This window comes from Syngnathus scovelli, chromosome 14 (assembly GCF_024217435.2).
Source record: "Syngnathus scovelli strain Florida chromosome 14, RoL_Ssco_1.2, whole genome shotgun sequence".
Classification (NCBI taxonomy): domain Eukaryota; kingdom Metazoa; phylum Chordata; class Actinopteri; order Syngnathiformes; family Syngnathidae; genus Syngnathus; species Syngnathus scovelli.
This window is the reverse complement of record NC_090860.1, coordinates 10,933,123-10,951,042: the sequence shown is the minus strand read 5'-3', so window position 1 is coordinate 10,951,042 and position 17,920 is coordinate 10,933,123. Positions and strand designations below refer to the sequence as shown.

At 39.5% G+C, this 17,920-nt stretch overlaps 1 protein-coding gene across 4 annotated transcripts; it reads right to left on the bottom strand.

The window, feature by feature from the left end:
• Positions 1-10: 10 nt before the first annotated feature.
• LOC125980434 (KATNB1-like protein 1) lies at positions 11-17,414 on the bottom strand. 4 transcript variants are annotated; one of them, XM_049739498.1, is made up of 9 exons: positions 17,040-17,414; positions 2,065-2,269; positions 1,267-1,402; positions 987-1,206; positions 804-919; positions 687-737; positions 533-625; positions 376-471; positions 11-304 (listed from the first exon to the last, which is right to left on the bottom strand). In XM_049739498.1, exons 3-9 carry the CDS (start codon positions 1,395-1,397, stop codon positions 169-171), a joined length of 843 nt encoding a protein of 280 aa, XP_049595455.1. In that variant the 5' UTR covers positions 1,398-1,402; positions 2,065-2,269; positions 17,040-17,414; the 3' UTR covers positions 11-168. The 4 variants fall into 4 exon arrangements, with proteins under 4 accessions (XP_049595455.1, XP_049595456.1, XP_049595452.1 ...); XM_049739499.2 differs by lacking the exon at positions 17,040-17,414 and adding an exon at positions 12,413-12,567; XM_049739495.2 differs by lacking the exon at positions 2,065-2,269.
• Between the last annotated feature and the right edge of the window lie 506 nt (positions 17,415-17,920).

The window sequence follows — 17,920 nt, the reverse complement described above, 5'->3', positions numbered from 1 at the left end:
AAATCAATCATTAGAGTGGAAAGAAAACATTTAATGGTCACTACTAGACAGCATCACATGAACATTTCTTGTCCTGCTTGATAAATTTCTTCATTTTGAATTACATAAGACATTTTCAGAAGCTCCAGGGATGAATTTCTACTGGAGAAGAGTTTATTTTCTGGCTCTTCAGGGATGGAAAGTAAGTTGAGACAGGAAGGAGTCAATGACCTTTGCCATGTCTCCTGCAGAACCGGGAGAAGATTTCAGTTTCGGCTCTCGCTGCCATAATTCCAGCAACTGTTGATTAAAGACGTGGAAGTTTCTGCAACAATAATTAACCGGATCATAAACGTAATATATATATATATAAAAAAAAAAAGAGAGCAGACATACCTATCCAAAAAAGTCTCGGCCGATCCACTTTCTTGAAGCTGCTCCCACCAGCGTTTCAAAACGGAATGGATCCACATCAAGCCGACAGTGACGTATCTAAACGGACCGAAAACCGTTGAGATCTACAATGACGACAGCTTCCAAGATCCGAACTCACTCTTCATATGGACTGGCGAGAACATTCCGAACCAATGGGAAGAGGTCCACGCAACAGCCGATGGTGATGTTGGAGTCATCATCATCATCTATGCTGCGGAGAAGATTAGACTAGGCTAACATTTACTGACAGAACGTTACCATGACGATCTTACCGTTTACTTATTAGAGGGAGCATGTCAACAAAGACGCTGTTATCTTGGATTCTGAGGATGACATGACAATTGATCAATTGATCAAGTCTGTCTTCAATTTGTAAAAAATTACCATGCCTTTGGAAATATGTTATCAGTTCTCCAAAATGTCGCTTCCACAGTGTCAAGGCTACTTTAAGTCTGAAGTTTCTTCCAAGGAGCACCTCGGTTATTGTGCTGTGATCCTTCGTGAGCTGGGAAAATCAGAAAATATGATTCAGAATAACCACAAACGATTACTTGTAGGAATTTATTGCTGACCTCGGCAAGTTTGGAGAACGCATCGAGTTGAGCATCGTGGTTTGCTGTCAACACCTGAGGATCCGTGTCAAACATCTGCTGAATATTTGTGTTGTCGTTCTTTTCCGCATCCTGCGTCCTGCTTGACCCTTGGGGCTTTTTCCGAGCCACCGCCAAATGTCGGGTCTTCCTCTTATACGACGAGACTCGTTTGAGCCTGCCTTGATTGTTGCCGGAGCGACTGAAAGGACACATGACAAGTAGTTCGAATCATTTTCGGACAGATTAACGATAAATTTACCTTTTCTTATGGAACTCCTTTTTAGCCCCATCCACCTGGCCTCCTTGGGAATGACTGACTCTGAAATGGGAAGACTCAATCTCCAGAGCCGCTTCACAATGTTGCTCGTCGTCATCTGAATTGAAATCCATTACACCTTGAGAAACAGAATAAAATTTCATATAATAAAAAAACTAATATACAACCATATATTTTTTTTTTAAAGCTGCCATAAAATATCTTATATTCAAATAAGACATTTGCCCACTAAAAACTACTGACAGCAAATTTCCTTCAACACGTAATACTTATGATCTTTTAGCAATGCCGCAAAGACAGATGAGATAAACGGACGTGTTCTGTTCCCAATGGCATTTTACCATTTATTATGATTGGGTGTCAAAGCCCTCATCTGCGGCAAAGACTGACATCATTAGTGGCATTTTTGCAAAATGCCAGAAGCCTGCGGTGAAAGGTGAGACTCGGGGTCACGTCACCACAAACATCTCAGGAATAAAATAACATTAAAAAGCCGCAAATTTCAAGTCCCAATCATTGGAAAAGCGCTCAGCTGCCACCCGTGATACTTAGAGGGCTTCATTTAAATATCATTTTTCTTCAAATAAGCTTTATGTATGCAAATGGAGAGAGAATGTTAATAGAATCAGCAAAAATAATGACCATAAATCATTCGAGCTGTGTTTTCATTTGGAATAAGAAGGAGACACAGAAAAGTGAAGACCACCTCCGGACATCATCCCTTGTATTACATAACACACGTCAAGCTTCTCCATCCTTTCTCTTCTTTGTTGTGCTCACCCTCTCTGTGTCTTTTTCCAAGCTTGAAGGCAATTTCAACAGGACTAACCACAAAATGTTTCAGTCAGCATTCCAGCTGGATGAGAGCAGCGGGAGAAAATGCGAAGGGCTCCAATCAAGTCGCTCTTTGTGTGGCTTAATCAGTCAAAGAATGCAAGTCACTGTCGCTGGGCAAAACTTTGGCCTGTGATTTGAGTTGTGTTTCCTAAAAGAACACAAAATTGGGATTAAGTGGGCATTTTAGGGAACTCCGAATGGGATAAAGTGACGTGGAGGGAATGTCTCATTGGAACAGTTTAAATTTGAGCTCATCTGCATTAAATGAGACATCTAGATTTTTATCTATTTTTAACGGAAAAGCAAATAAATGGGAACACGTGATTGGTTACAGATCAGAGAATGGCGAACATGTGAAGCAGAACTCCCACAATGTGGATTATGCACATACACTGTAGTGACTTTGATTATGGAGAAACTTTTCCACACTTTTAAAACCTTGTGGTAGACTTTTAATTGACTGTTATTGCGCTTTTAAAACCACTAGAGGGCAGTATTAATCCGCGTGAAAACAGACGTTTAAATGTAGCACTAATATTGGTTTAAGAACACCACAGAGTTGGAGACATGACAGCAATAAGAGTTAAAAATTCATTTTTTAATGTTTTATTATTTCCAAATTGTGTTATGTTCAAGTGTCTAATTATTCATATATTAATGGAAGCCATTTTGAAAATAATTGTACTTCATTTGATAGAGATGACAAATTTGAGGATATTCTAAGCTCAAAAAATGGACAAGACTTGATTACTTCTTTCATTGGTGAGGCAGTTTGTAGAAAACAACCCGACTATAAGACTTCTATGAAATAGTAAGGGTGATCTTTACTCTTACATTTACCATTCTCACCTAATTCCGCACCAGATCGCTCTTCAAATGCTCATGTATGATTGGCGGCAACATTATTCTATGTCACCCTTACATAACATTACGTAAAACGATCCTCTCCGTCAGCAATTAATGACCCATGTAGAAGAAGAACTCCTGCTGTCTTCAAGATGGATTTAAAAACCACAAACTCTTGGTAAATAGGCATCAGCGAGAGCTTTCCATGCGATGTTTCCAGGTGTCATTTTTGGATAATCTTTCCCGATTCCATTCTGAGTATTTGTTTGGCCTTTAAAGGACAAAATTGCTGCTCCCTGCAAAGAACCGAGAACCATCTGTATTAAAAATGAAGCTGCTGGAACTTCAATAGCAACATTAGCATCCATATTAACATCTGCTAACAACTGGAGTATTTTAAAAAGGTCATGGGTGGAAAGGGGTGTATTTAAAGGCCTCCTTTGTTGAGTGACAAGTGTTTCGAATCAATCAAAGTCAGCTGCACAGCCTCTAATGACTCATCTCAACGTTAGCCCAAGGTCCCCCGAGGTGCCCTGCTTTTGCAAATGTGGCTCCAGTCATCGACCGCAGTGACAGCAACTGCAGTAAACTCGGATCCTTGCAGCTCCCCTCTGAAAAACCAATGGGTGTTGTCAAGGCATCAATGTCCATTCAAACTCCTTTAATTAGTGGAAGCAGCTGATGGCCTGGCCACGGTAGTTTACATTTTGTTTCTCCAAACGAGCACTTCTTTGGAAGTTCAAAGTAGATGTTACCACCACAGATTAATGGTCATGATACTGAGGGGTGTGATGCATATTTCCATACATCTCCAACTCCCCTGGTAAAATCGACATACAATACTGTACCAGAAATACAAATTATAGAGACGTTGAATATAATCTTCATGTTGAAAACACCACATTTGAGTCTGCTCAGATCATCAGCATTAACCGTATATTTTGGTTCTTAGAAAAAAAATATATATTTAAAATTATTCACAAAATGTTGGTAAAAAAAAATCAATAGAATGTTTTTTTGGGAAGTGGATGAATATGTGGGAGAAAAAAAATCCCTGAAAAAAATACCCACAAGCTAATTATTTGGTCTGGCACCCGGAAAGTGAATGAATATGTGGACAAAAATCCCTAAAAAAAAAATTAAAAAAATACCCACAACCTAATTATTGGTCTGGCACCCGAATGGGGGGGGGCAGTGCTCCCACAGACCCCCCACTAGCCCCGCTACTGCTGAACGTTATGTCTTCTATCTGCAGAACAATACAAATGAGCGATACAAATGCATGCACTCATTATCCTTCGTTCAGACAGGAAGATATCTGCTTGTCAACTTCAGGACATCTTCCCACTCCTACAATACATCCCAGGGACTAAACAGTCACAGACCTGCTGGCTAAGAGCCCGGCCCGCCATCTGCACTGTTTGGAACAATCCCACAACCACTGAAATCTGCTTGGTTCATATGCACGGGACATACGTTTCTTTTTATGATACTGTATGTGTAAACACACAGTACAGAAAGTTCTGAGTGGGCCGGGCACAGTAATGTCTGTTGTTGCAAACAAATCAAACTAAGGCTAATTTAGCACAGGGATTTTATTAATCCTGTTCATAGAGGAGTCACATGACAATATGCATATATTTGTCTTAGTAAATTCTTATGTGACAAATATATTGTATTGCATATTTTGTATTCCCATCATTTCCTTAAATTTAAATATGACAACAGAAATCCTCGGTGGGCCAGATTAAAGAAGCGAGTCGGCCATTTATGGCACTCGGGCCATATTTTGATCATTCCTATACCATGTGGTGTCACAATCAAGACTTCATGCCATCATGATTTCCATTTCTATATCTTAGGTCAGGCAGGGGCATGAGTTTTAATGTGTGGGCCTAAATTCTAAAACAGCTGTGTGCGACGAACGGGTGTTTAGGTTCACAAATTTGCACGCTGAGGCAGCCCGATGGCCTTGACAGTTGCAAAAAAGAGCAGCGTGATCCCAACAACCCGTCAATTCAAAAAGCAGGACTTTGGCCTGGCTGACATTCCATTTGCAAATGTTTTTCTTGGATTATGTTACCCGGACTGTTTGTTGTGTTTAATTATTCAACAGTGATGACACCATCATAATATACAGAAGTCTTATTTACAGTATTAATCTTAGATCAATCAAAGTACTTATATTACACTCATGTTAGAAAAATATTTTCCTGATCAAAATACTTACATAACATCATTACAATTCCATACATTTTGCATAATCATCTGTTCGGAATAATGGTAGTGAATCACGCAGGCAATATTCCAAACACCCACTTACAGTCAGTAACCAAATAAGTTGACAGTTAATAAAGGGTTACATATATTTTTTTTTAAGCAAAAAGCTGGGAATACAATTTTGGGCTGATCAAGTCCTTTTTCTATCACTTCATTAAAATGACATTCTCCTTTTAGCTAACCCTATCAGTGTATTGGAAATATTCGAGGGGCCAACGGGAGCAAAAAAAAACATACCCAAAAAGACAAATGGAAATCTCCGCCTACACAAAAGGTTCTTATGTAACCTGGAAAGGCTTGTGGCTTGGGCCCGTGGAGAAAGACACTTAGGATATTTTCCTTATGTTTCTCAAGTCGCATCACTATTTACAACTCTGGAATTGATTCTGGTTTTAATATTGTCAACAACGGCGTGTTGAGGTGGTTTCATATAATATTAGCATAGTAGCATCATTGCCTTGTCATTAAATGAACTTTTTTTTAGGAAACAACAGCAAAACAAAACTAATTAATCACAAAGAATCAATTTGTCTCACATATAAAAGCAAAGGTATCTTTTTATTGATATTGTGACAATAAATTGACGTTAGCTTAATTAAGCTAACACTAAAATGTAAGGGTTCTCTCTTTAGGAATTCCTGAAAGGACAATCTATGGAACCACAGCTTTGTTGAACTTCTCTCTGATGTCAACATCCCGCAGTGCGGCGGTGTCTGACGTTAGGAAAAAGACACAAGCGCAAATCGGGGTCACATGTGCTCTATGTACCTACCTACCGCTAACGGCCTCATTATTGTAAACGTATCTATAGCCTATGAGCAACACTGCTGAGATTTCACTCTTTGACCTGCTCAGGCTGTGCACGATGTATTGCTGAGACAAGGAAAAGGTGACGTTCAGGGAAACCAGAAACCAGATTGTACGTAACCCAAAGTGTATCATTGCGCTTGTTGTGATCATTTTTATAGTCCAATAAAACTACCCCGTTTTTTCCACTTTGCCATCCTCCAACATTGGGAAAATCATATACGGAAAAATCTCGCTGTTAATAATGAGCGTGCCACATGGTACACACGTTTGCCATCGTTTGTGATTTCCTAGATTGCTGCGAAAGGCACTGATCACGATCCAGGAAAAAAATAAAAAAACGATGTGTCGCTATAGATTATTTGCCCTTTGTTGATTTATGTGGTTATCACAGAGCCGCAACAGAACTGTGATGTGTTTTAAATAACTTGACATGTTTTTATTTGGCATTTACAGGGAACACATTTGTATTATTTACTTGTTTGATACATATTATATATATTATTGCATCAATAAAGGCCTTTGTCAGATCCCGTTTATGTGCTTGTAAAAAGAACACACAACAAGGGCGACGCACGAATCGGCGGTTATTTGAACGAGTATTGAATCCTGATACTGATTCAAGGCCCTCAAATTCTGGGTTTGGAGGATATTTGATCAGTTCTGAAAATTAGAGTGACTCAATGACTCAAGTGGGAAAGTGTTGGACCACCACCATGACAAACAGCTAAATATAGCTTGTTGTGAAAATACACTTTTCTGGGAGGTCTCTCCAATAATCCCCCCGTGTCGATTCTCAGAAAGATTGTCATTAATCATACCGATTTGTGTCACTGTTTGTGTGGCAGAAAAAGTGAAGCGGTTTGATTTTCTTGTTAATGGCTGTGGCTCGAAGTGGAACTCAAGCCGATAGGGATGATATACGTTGTGGTATGGCTGGTATGATGCACATGAATTTTCTTTGGTTTCTGTTTTGCTCCGGGAAAGTCTTTAGTCAAGTTGTCACAACAAACTAAGGATGTTTGGGGTCATGTCTCTTGGAGAAAGGTGTTATTGTTCTCAAGAAAGGAAGGAAGCAACGGTTTCTGCCAAGGAGGCGGACATTCGAGTCATTAACTTTAGACCAGGCCTTGAGATTTTAGCGACAATACGGGTATGCAACCAAGTTGCCTGGCGGCACTTAAGAATGTTGTTGGCTTAAAAAAAAAAATCTCATCTCTGAATTATAAAACATGAGTTGCACTTGGTGAATTCCAAAAGTCTGGATTCGGTCATGTCTGTCTAGTTTCTGTCTGCCACGACTGACCAAAAATCAAATCCAACATTTTTGGGAGAACAATGCCAGTTAAGATATTGAATGACCTAAATTTCACATGTGCCAGGCATTCAGTTTAGTTTTTCCTCTTGCGATGAAAGCTATTGCTCTACATGTCACTCAACTACCTGGATATAATTTCAGTCATTATTCTAATAGAACGTCACGGTGCTGTTTTTTTGTATGACTTCCAACAAGAGAACTCCATTAAAACCATCATGTTCTGATTGATTTGGTATTTTTGGTAGCCCAACCAGTCCAGACTGTAAAACCCCTGGAGAGTCTAAGGACATTGTTTCCAAACATCCAGGCACGTGCAGAGACCTCACTTTGCACTCTCTCACATCAGGGGAACAAATATAGAGGTTGGAAACCACAAACCCTTTGAGTATTCGAAACACGGCCTTGCCGCTACCATTCAATACCACATTTGCCCATCTAATGGAAATCCTTAAGACCCGCAAGAGTGTTATGACAAGGGCATAACCTGACGGCAGACATTCGACAGTATTTCAACACCCTGTTTCCCGTTGGGACCTGCTGCAGGATCATTCGGAAAGGCCACAAAACACTTCGGCTTCTGGTTTTGATCCAGTAAGGGATCTTTCGGCACTATGCAATGTCAAACAAAACCACTATTTCGAAAGTATTTTAGAGCATTGGAGACTTTGTCTCGTTAGACATGACAGAAAAGGTTTGGGCTGTCAGATAAACCAACTGATTGGGAATTTAAGTTAAAGAGTTTGGTGCAAGTAGAAAAAACCAATACAGTCAGCCACAAGCCACATTCGACGGTAATTATCTCTAGGCGGATGGAATCCAGCGTTGTTTTTAAAAACGTGATCACGCCCGACCGACAGTAGTCGCTTTTCAATGTTTACGGAGCACTTTAAGATCCAACTGAAGGTCCAATTTTAGTTCTCCATTGCACCTTTAGAAAAGAAAAAACGATCTTCTTTAGTAACCTGTTAATGTGGACTGACTGACGCACCCGCTACCAAAAACACAGATGTCTCAAATCACAGACGAGAACATATTTAATGAATCTGGCCAGGAATAACAGTCGGTTTTGTCATTAGAGGACATATTCTTGGACTTGTGACTCGCGGCGGTTCGACACAGACCGACAGGTAGTGTATGTCCCTTTTGCTTACGGTCTTTGGTGGGTTTGGAGAAACTAGATTTATTGACTTGCGGTAAAATATATCCAAAGAACATGACATTATGTTGTTTTTAGGTCTACAACTGTTTCATTCTAAAATTACTAATACAGGAGTGCCCAAGATCCTCGAGAGTTGGACCTAAAACAGTCTAGATACAGACCGACAAGTACTGAGGGGATTATTTAGATTCAGGAAATATAATTAAAACTATCTGAATTTGCTTTGGGATCTAAATTACAGCATTTTCATATATTAAAATATCGGTAATTTATTGGTAAATTCTTCAGCGAGCTTCGTTAACATATCGGCACTAGCTTATCTATTTTGCCTTTAGCATAGCTAACATTAGCTTAACGGCTTTGAAATGAAAGTTTTATTTTTCTCTGGCTGTTGAAATTTTCTCGTAGCCTCCACCTATTACTATTTCAACTTTGTAGACTAGTGTAGACTCCTGATAAATAATCTTTCTGCCAAATCTGGATCAGTACTCATCTTACGGTGATCACATTAGCATCATTATCGTATAATTTTCACAAAACTATTGAATAACTTAAGATATGGGTCTAAATAATTCCGCAAAATCATTTTTTAAATCCTCTGGGAACATTCGTTCTTCTTGGGCGGTAATTTTTAAGGGTATTCATCCCCATTTCTTTGCGTACACAGTATTTGTTTGATATACAATACGTTTCAACTATCCATCGAAAGGGACACTGGCATGAATTTGAGAGAAACAGATCACGCGGTGGCAAAGAAAGGCTTTTTGTGCGGCCGGCGGCTGCCGAAGAAGCTTGTTTAAACAGACGCACACTGAAAGACTTAATGACCGTGTTGACAGCAGTCATACGAGATGTCTATCGAGGCTGCTATGCTGCGGCCGAGAAGAGGCTACAGCTGCACGCGGGGAGGCGGGAGGGATGTTGTGGTCACCTTCTCTTTTTATAAGCTCCAGAGAAATGAGGAACACAGGATTCCTCTAAAATGTGACTTTGGTATTTTCTTTCTCCCCCTCAAAAAACCAATACAACGTAGGCGACTCAATACTGGGGCAGGATGCTCTTTGTTTTTGGAAAATAAAATGTCTCCCAAGTCCCATTTGTGTTGTTTCAATTCAACACAAGTGCATTGATGTTGAGAAGACTTAATGGGGATGGTGTTTTCATTAAAAGCCGTGCATATTTTGAATACATTTCGTTGATTAATCCCGCAAAGTTAAAATGCGAAGCACATGCTCAACACGTGCGATGGAGCAGAAGATGAGCACGTGTGAGTTAGTGGAGAAATGTGTAGTGGAAAATAAGGTGGATGTCAGAAGAAGCAAGAATTGTACATTTTGTTCAAGCTATCTAAAGAAAATACAAATGTCAGTCCATTTATAATTGATTCAAATTGTTTTTTAAGTCAAACTCCATACATTGTCACCACCCGAATACTACCGTATTTTCCGGACTATAAGACGCCTTCAATGAGTGGCACATTTTAAAACTTTGTCCTCATATAAGGCGCACCGGACTATAAGGCGCACCATTAATGCATCATGTCAGATTTTTAATCCAAATCAAATCATTCTCCATGTTATCTTTTTTATTTCAACTTCAGACGCAACAAATTACTTTATAGTCACAAAATAATAATCCATAGTGTTTTTGATTCATGATTCATAGTCTTCAGCGGGCCACTTATGATTGATTTCATGACACAATGCTTCGGGCCAGTTTAAATTTAGGAATTTGGTCCACATATAAGGCGCACCGGACTATAAGGCGCACTGTTAGCTTTTGAGAAAATTTTAGGTTTTTAGGTGCGCCTTATAGTCCGGAAAATACGGTAATTACTTGTTGACACAATTGGAGAAAGAGGAGCAAAAAACGAGAAAACAGGATTCGCTCCACTTGGTGATTTAAAACGTCGTGGCATCTCCTTCTATGAGAAGAAGATTAAATACTTTTGGACAGACCAGGAGACCCTGGCTACTGTCTTTTGTGCCAAAGCCACTGAGAGTCTGATTACAGAAATCTGTTTCATTTTATCTCAAAGGTCATTCCCCGTTTGTCCCATCTGCAACGCTCCTCGAACGGTTTCATAATATGTTTTCATTTGGGATCTTGTGCTTACTGCAAAGAAGCAAATAGGTTTGATTCCCAGCGAGACGAAATAGAATTATGTCTTATGGCGCAGGAAGGACTCAGACATGACTGAAATAAATCTCAAGTCTAAAGCTGCGTGGGGAAATAAATAGTGCCAGCAACTCGTCTTTTCATCCAAAGCAGACTTTTCACGTCTCCTCAGTGTCTATTCTTAGCTTTTTCTGTGCTTACCAGCACCTAGCACGGGGTCAACGATAAGTTTAACAATAAGGTGAGAAGTTGCTTTCCGTCTCTCACGTTATATCTTCGCTCAATGGTATGAAAACTAGCGTCTTGACAATTTCATTTTTGTGTTTTTTTAAAAAGGTCCGGACACGGTAGTAAATGTACACTGGAGAAGTGTAAAAATAAACACCAAGGCTATAACAGCGTGACCGTCGGCCCATGTTGTCGGTTTCGAGGAAATATGGAGGGGGCAATGGATGGTTCTAGGAAGAAGTCACTCCATTTTGGTACAGCAGTAGATATTTTTATTTTTCCAGATCACAGGTGTCAAACTCAAGGCCCGGGGGCCAGATACGGCCCACCACATTATTTTATGTGGCCCGTGAAGACAAATTGTCATCACTAGAATTGCAAATTGTCTTCACTTTTAAAAATATCTTTATTTTTTAAATATTTGACCAGTTTTCACTAGTCTGATTTGAAAACGATTTGTCAGTTTGTTTTGTAGCTTTTACTGTATATAATACGAGATGCTCATACATTTATTTATAATGGCCTTCCGAAAGAAACTAGGACTACAATGCGGCCCGCGAAAAAAATGAGTTTGACACCCCTGGTCTAGATGATAAGCAACCGTTTGTCCAGTTCTGTATTTTTGTGTTCTGCCATTAATTAAAAAAAAGTTGCTTTTGTTGTGAATTGGCTCTGGCTATTTCCTGGTTTTTCTTGCATCTTCCTTCTATTAGTCAGTTTAAAGGTAAATTCGTTGAACCAAAACCAAGAACTTCTCATTCCCGAAATCCCCGTTGATGAATTTACAATTGGGCTTAGCCATTTTTTCGTATAATCATCATCATATTTAGACTCAAAAAGACCACCAGGAGAAAATCTGCGTTCATGTGACTTTAGGGAGCTTAATGAACATAATTCATCAAAACACACTCGTGTCAAATACGCAGATGTGGGTCTTAAATTTCACGCTGTTGATACATTCAAACAGCAGTCAATCAGATCAGTGTGAGTCATCATTTTAAGCTGCCTGACTCCAAAGCATCTGCTTCCTCGTGTAATTCTCACATTCCCGCTGTCCTCCCGATGGTCAGTCACCGGATTGTTCACGTGCGCATGGTGAGGAATGACGAGCAGATCGAAAGTCATTTACTATTTTCTTCGATACGCACCACCGAACCGCAAGTGCTCTTAAATTATTCCTCGATCATGTAATATTGTCAGCTCTAGTGAAAATTAGCATAAGCAGACTGTTGCTCTTGGAAAGGAAAGATCTGATTTTTTCATAAGGTGGAAAAAAACTTCTAATTGGTCCAACAATAATAATACAAAAATCGATAAGAAGCCTTATTGGTTGGAAGCACGACACGAGGAGCACCGCTGGGCGTTAAGGAGGACCAGATGATGGACCCAAGGAATTTTAATCCAGCAGGTTTCCAATAGTCATATTTTCTAAGATGATGGCAAGAGGAGAGCAAAGCAGCAGAGACTTCTGCACTCAAGCAATTTGTAACGTTTGAAAAAAATTGAGATGAAATGATAATTAACAGCAAACTCACTGAGTCATCCCTGCAAAATATTGTCATGGAGTTTGTGACCGTCTCGTGAACGGGAAAGACCTCGAGTGGGGTCAGGCTGAAACCAATTTTTTTGAATTAGTTTTGCCTTGTTTTTCTAGTTCCTGCTGTGTTCCTTTTTTTTTCAATGTCCGTCTCGTTAGGTCATTATTTGCACCTTGTCTTGTTAGCCCCGCCCCCTTGTGTCGTCCAATCAGCTTCCTCTTACCTGTCCAGGTGTTCCATGTTGTCTTGTCAATTTGTGTGTATTTAGTTCTTGCTTTCGTCGCGGCGCACCTTGTCATTGTTTGCTCCAAAACTTTGTTTTGCCAATGTTTATCTTGATTATTATTATTGATGTCTTGTTTTTTTTTTCATGACCAGTAGTATTTTATTTACCTTTTCATTCCCTCTGAATTAAACATTTTGATTAAGCCCCATCCCAGCTTCCTTGTTTAAAAAACAACACTTTGATTCTTTATAAAACTTGACAGCTGCAACAAAATGTTACAATTCATGTGAAATATTTTGTGCCGCAATGGTGGAGAAACAGGCAGCGTTGTTTTTGTTTTTAACTCTCTTGACACCAATTTGAAATCCACCACAAATTTCTCTCCCACCTCAGTAAATCAAAATGGCCACCAAGGCAGCTTCTCGGAAGTTTGCATGATAGTAGGTCAAACCCCGAAAAGTGTTTACAGCAATAATCCTTTCTTGCAAACATGTTAAACCATGTTTGGAGATTAATCAGCACTTTTTTGTATTTAATCAAAGCTGGAGGAGTGTCAAAGCAGGGTCAAGTGGTCAAATGTTTCCCAAAGATGCTAAACTGTCCACAGCAAATATTTACTTCAAGAGATTACCGAAGCAAATGCTTGCATTTAACAACTCAACACAATTCCAACACAGTGCTGTTGATATCACAAATACTCATGCCAAACATATGGAGCATTGGAGAAATTACAAGGAACAGAAAGAGAAAGATTTGATCTATTTTGACGAGATTTTAATGAGGCTTGTTTTGTTTTCAACTATGAAAGTGCTTTAGTGAAGCAGTGATTATATTACATAATCATTTGGGTCCTTTGATTGGACAATTAATTTGAAGTAATCCATACAAGGAAAACATTGATATAAAATAAATATAAGGCTAGAAAGCATCTACAAACAAAGCAACTAAAGACATGTAAAAGCATAGTCAATAAACTAATTAAATAATAATAAAAAATATTTTAAAAAATCATACAACGCAGCAACAAAATTTTAAACAAACTCCATTAAAAAAGCATTTTTTTAAACCTGGATTTGAAAGCATATTTGGAGCTTGATTTTCAATTCTGTTGCACGTAGCATAACCGTTAAATGCTGCTTCACCATGTTTGCTTTAAACTCTTGGTCTAACCCAAGTCTGTAGTAGACGAATAAAGTCTATTTATTTTCCGGCTGACTGGGAATGTAATAATTATACCATATAATGTATTTTGCAAGGTCCAGTCAGTGTTGAATGGAGAAGAGGATCATAAAAGAGATCTTCATAGGTGATGTCAATTGGATTCCCCAATTGAAAGGAGTCTTAAAAGTTACTGTGAATCCCATTAGACATCTTATGAAATAACTAAAAGCAACAATTTAGCAACAGCATGTAATTACATTCTCCAGAAGTCAGAATACAGCCGCTTCTTTCCACTTGCTTTGTTTTGTTTTGAAAAATGATGCCAGATGAAGCAAAGAAAAACTTTGGGACGGCCCACTAATACTGCTTGAAAGCAAAGAAAGAGGATGGAGAGAGATCCTCCTGTCTCCAAGAATTCAGGCGCTATTTTCCATCGAGACATGTGGATAAACATCAAGTGGAATGGGCTGTCTTGGGGTAAAGTGACAGTGACAGCTCCAGCTCACGTCTGCAGTGCCACGCCTGCAACCATGCAAACAGAAAGGACAGGAGGTTCCATTAGAAGCCCACTTAGAGGCTGCACGAGGCAAAAAGGAGCTTCTTGAGAAGGAAAAGAGGCGAGATGGACCAAGACAGAGAGCTGCCTGTCCTTTAGGCGAGCGGAATGGGAAAAATAAACATTGCGGTTTTTTGAACATTCAATCACGGAATCCACTCGTATGTGATTCACGGCCTTGACAAAAACTGCGACTCCTTTTTGTTTTCATTAAACATTTTTCAACCATCCAATAAAAGAAAAATATAACAAGCATTTGCTCCGAGTTCCTTCTATTAGGCCAAAAAAGTCGACCACATGACAAAGTGCAGCTGGCTTGAGTTGACAGTTGTACTTTTTTTGACTTTGAGTTTATGAGGTAGTCAAATATTGTGACCGCCAAAACTAATCAACTAATCCTTGAAAATGTTTTCTAACAATTTATGTGTATATAATGTCACAAAGTAGAAATAAAAGATGAATCAAAGCAATGTGGATTTTGCTTAAATTCAGTTAAGCTTTATACTTTGTACCAACTTCAAATTGCCGTATTTTCCGCACTATAAGGCGCACCGGACTATAAGGCCTTCAATGAATGGCCCATTTTAAAACTTTGTCCATATATAAGGCGCACTGGATTATAAGGCGCACCTTCAATGAATGGCCCATTTTAAAACTTTGTCCATATTATATGATATATACATTTGGCCCGCGGGCCGGACTTTGGACACGCCTGCTGTTGTGGCTCAATATTGGTCCATATATAAGGCGCACCTGATTATAAGGCACACTGTCGGCTTTTGAGAAAATTTGAGGTTTTTAGGTGCGCCTTATAGTGTGGAAAATACGGTAAATTATCTAGTAATCTTTGGCGAACCATCTTTTACGACCTTAAAGTAACTATATTGCCCGAGGTTAATATTCAAGACGAATGTGCGAAAAAATTGCCTTTTGGGGTTTTCTACCATAAAGTTGATCTATTTCGCCACGATTGCTGAGAATATCCATAAAAGGCCAAAGGGGAAGTGATGTTTTCAGATTGTAATGATCAGGCAGCTGGGTGAGATTGTATGATGGAGACCAGCTGCTGACTCAGTGACTCATTTCTACCTCAACAGGGAGAAGCAGAGAAAGCGAGGGAGGGAAATCAGCTCTCACCGTGCACACAAAGAGAAGACGCTGCCAACTCCATGGCCACTTGCGAAACCAAATTAATACAATTTGAACCTTTCTTTTTGCATTAACAGAATTTCTTACACGTCGCTGTTCGATCTGTGAATCTGCTGATTCACTGCTGCAGAGTCAAAGTGCACTTTGACCTCCATTTAAGTTGTCCAGCCTTCCGAAGATCATTAAAATAAAAACATTTGCACAGTGGCATATATGCTGTCCCCGCTTCTGACCTCCACACATTTCTAAATGTAAGCCGGCTGGAAGTCCCGCCATACGTGCCTCAGCAAATCTGTTCTGAATCATTTAGAGTTGATCCAAAATCCTGTTGCTGTAATTCTAACCAGAAACATCCAGAGGTCAAACATTGCCTCCACTCTTGCTTCCCCAAACAGGCCATTCAGGATCTATTACAAAATCCTGCGGACTACCCTGCCTCACCTTGACCAATTAGCGACTTGAGGTAAGCGTTTGATTTTTCGAGGAATTAACTAATCGTCCATCCGTTTTCTAAACCGATACTAGAATCCATCCCAGTTATCAATTTTAGCAACATGTTTTTTTTTTCCCATGATGCATTTTTAACAGATACGACATACCCTTCGAACCAACTTATAGTCCGAAAAATACGATATGATACACGATAATGTCAGATTATTCGAATGGATTTAGCGTTACGCTCAAGGGCACTCAGGCAAAGGTTGGGAGGTAAACTGACACTGACCCAAAATTGCTTCACATTTATAATTTTGATAGTTTTTTGTGCCATAGCCAAGTTGACTGAGTCTGACAGGATGTTATTTTGTTGGCCCAATCGGATCACCTGACTGGAATGCAGGCGTCGGCGTTATCTGTACTTTCCCTGCTCCCGTGCCAGAAATATTCCAAATTAGATGACAAGGCATTAACTACAGATAAATACACACTTAAAGTTAACGCAATCCATCAAAGGAGTAGCCACCAGGCCAAAACTTAAAAATTTAAACTATACACATTTGAGCTCACCATCCAAGTATGTTAAGCGATTTTATAATGAAGTCATACACAAATCTAGATTCCGCGCTAATGTCGTTTGTCACAGATGTTAGTTTTACTGCTCAGTCGCAATTGCGAGTCTGGGAAGTGACTATGTGTGAGTGTGCATGAACTCTGTGAAGATGATCCCAAATGATGCGTAATTTATAGACTGTTTGTTCAACATACTGTAAATACAACCCATGTGTTATTATTTAACATTTCCCGCTTCCAAGGAAAGACACTCAGACATCATCATCGTTAAGATAAATTCTATCAAGTGCAGCTATGTGGCTACCATAGACAATTTGACCTAGACAAATATGTGAAACCTAAACTAAAACCCTGAAGAAAGTCAGAATGACACCCTTTCTCTCAAAAGACAAAATGGAATCACTCCTCTGACACCTTCTTTCAAGTTACGTAAGAACACGGCAAGGACGAACAGCATGGACGCACACATGTCAGCTTTGATAAAAGAAAGCTGAAGAGCCGAGTCAGATTTTCCATGTACATACCACCCGTCCGGGGGAGGGCGTCTGCCATGACACTGGAGCCGTGCCCTTATATGGCAATGGTGGTCCTGCTGTTGGGGATGACCACCCTGGAAATCCAAGAAAGAGCAAACGTTCAATGACGTAGCAGTGACGTTTGCATGTATGCCAACAGCTTAAAGCTCGATTCTTGTCGGCTTTAGCAACAGCATGGCTGGAATGTCTGGTATGGCTAGCGGCACCATGAGAACACAGAGCAGAACAATCTGTTGTTTGTTAATCCAGCTGAGAACAAACAAACCCTTCATTGTTGTTCAAAGAGAATCATTTGCAGCCAAATTATGCAAAGGCATATGAATGAATCAACAGATTGGCTGAAAAATGAAGGAAAAGCATAGTCAGCCAATATGATGTGTTAAAAAATCATCGCCACAAAGTATAAAGCTTTGCTTAACGCCTCGTTTTTGTCGTCAGGGGGAAAATATGGAGGCCTTGATGTGCGAATCGAAATTGGGAAAACTGTTGCAGATGACAGCGGTGAAAGGCAATTATTGAGCAGTAAGGTGGAAAACGTTAAAAAATAAATACCCCCCCATAGAGCGCTAAAATCTTGCAAACGAGAAAACGATCTTTGGAAAAATATCTTTTGAAATAAATGATCTAGAAAGAACACACGCAAAGGGCGATATTGACGAAATAGTTTGACCGCAACTCAATTTTATATTGCGTAACTGACAATTGATGACACAAATGCAGTAGCTTTGTGTGGACGCCCGTAATAGTAAAATTTAATTGCGCTGCATTTGTTACTTCGGAGAACAGGCATCCGATTTGGTGACTTTGATGTTAAGTATCCATGAGTTTTTTTTTTGGTTTGTTTGTTACCGTCACTGATCTCTCGCACA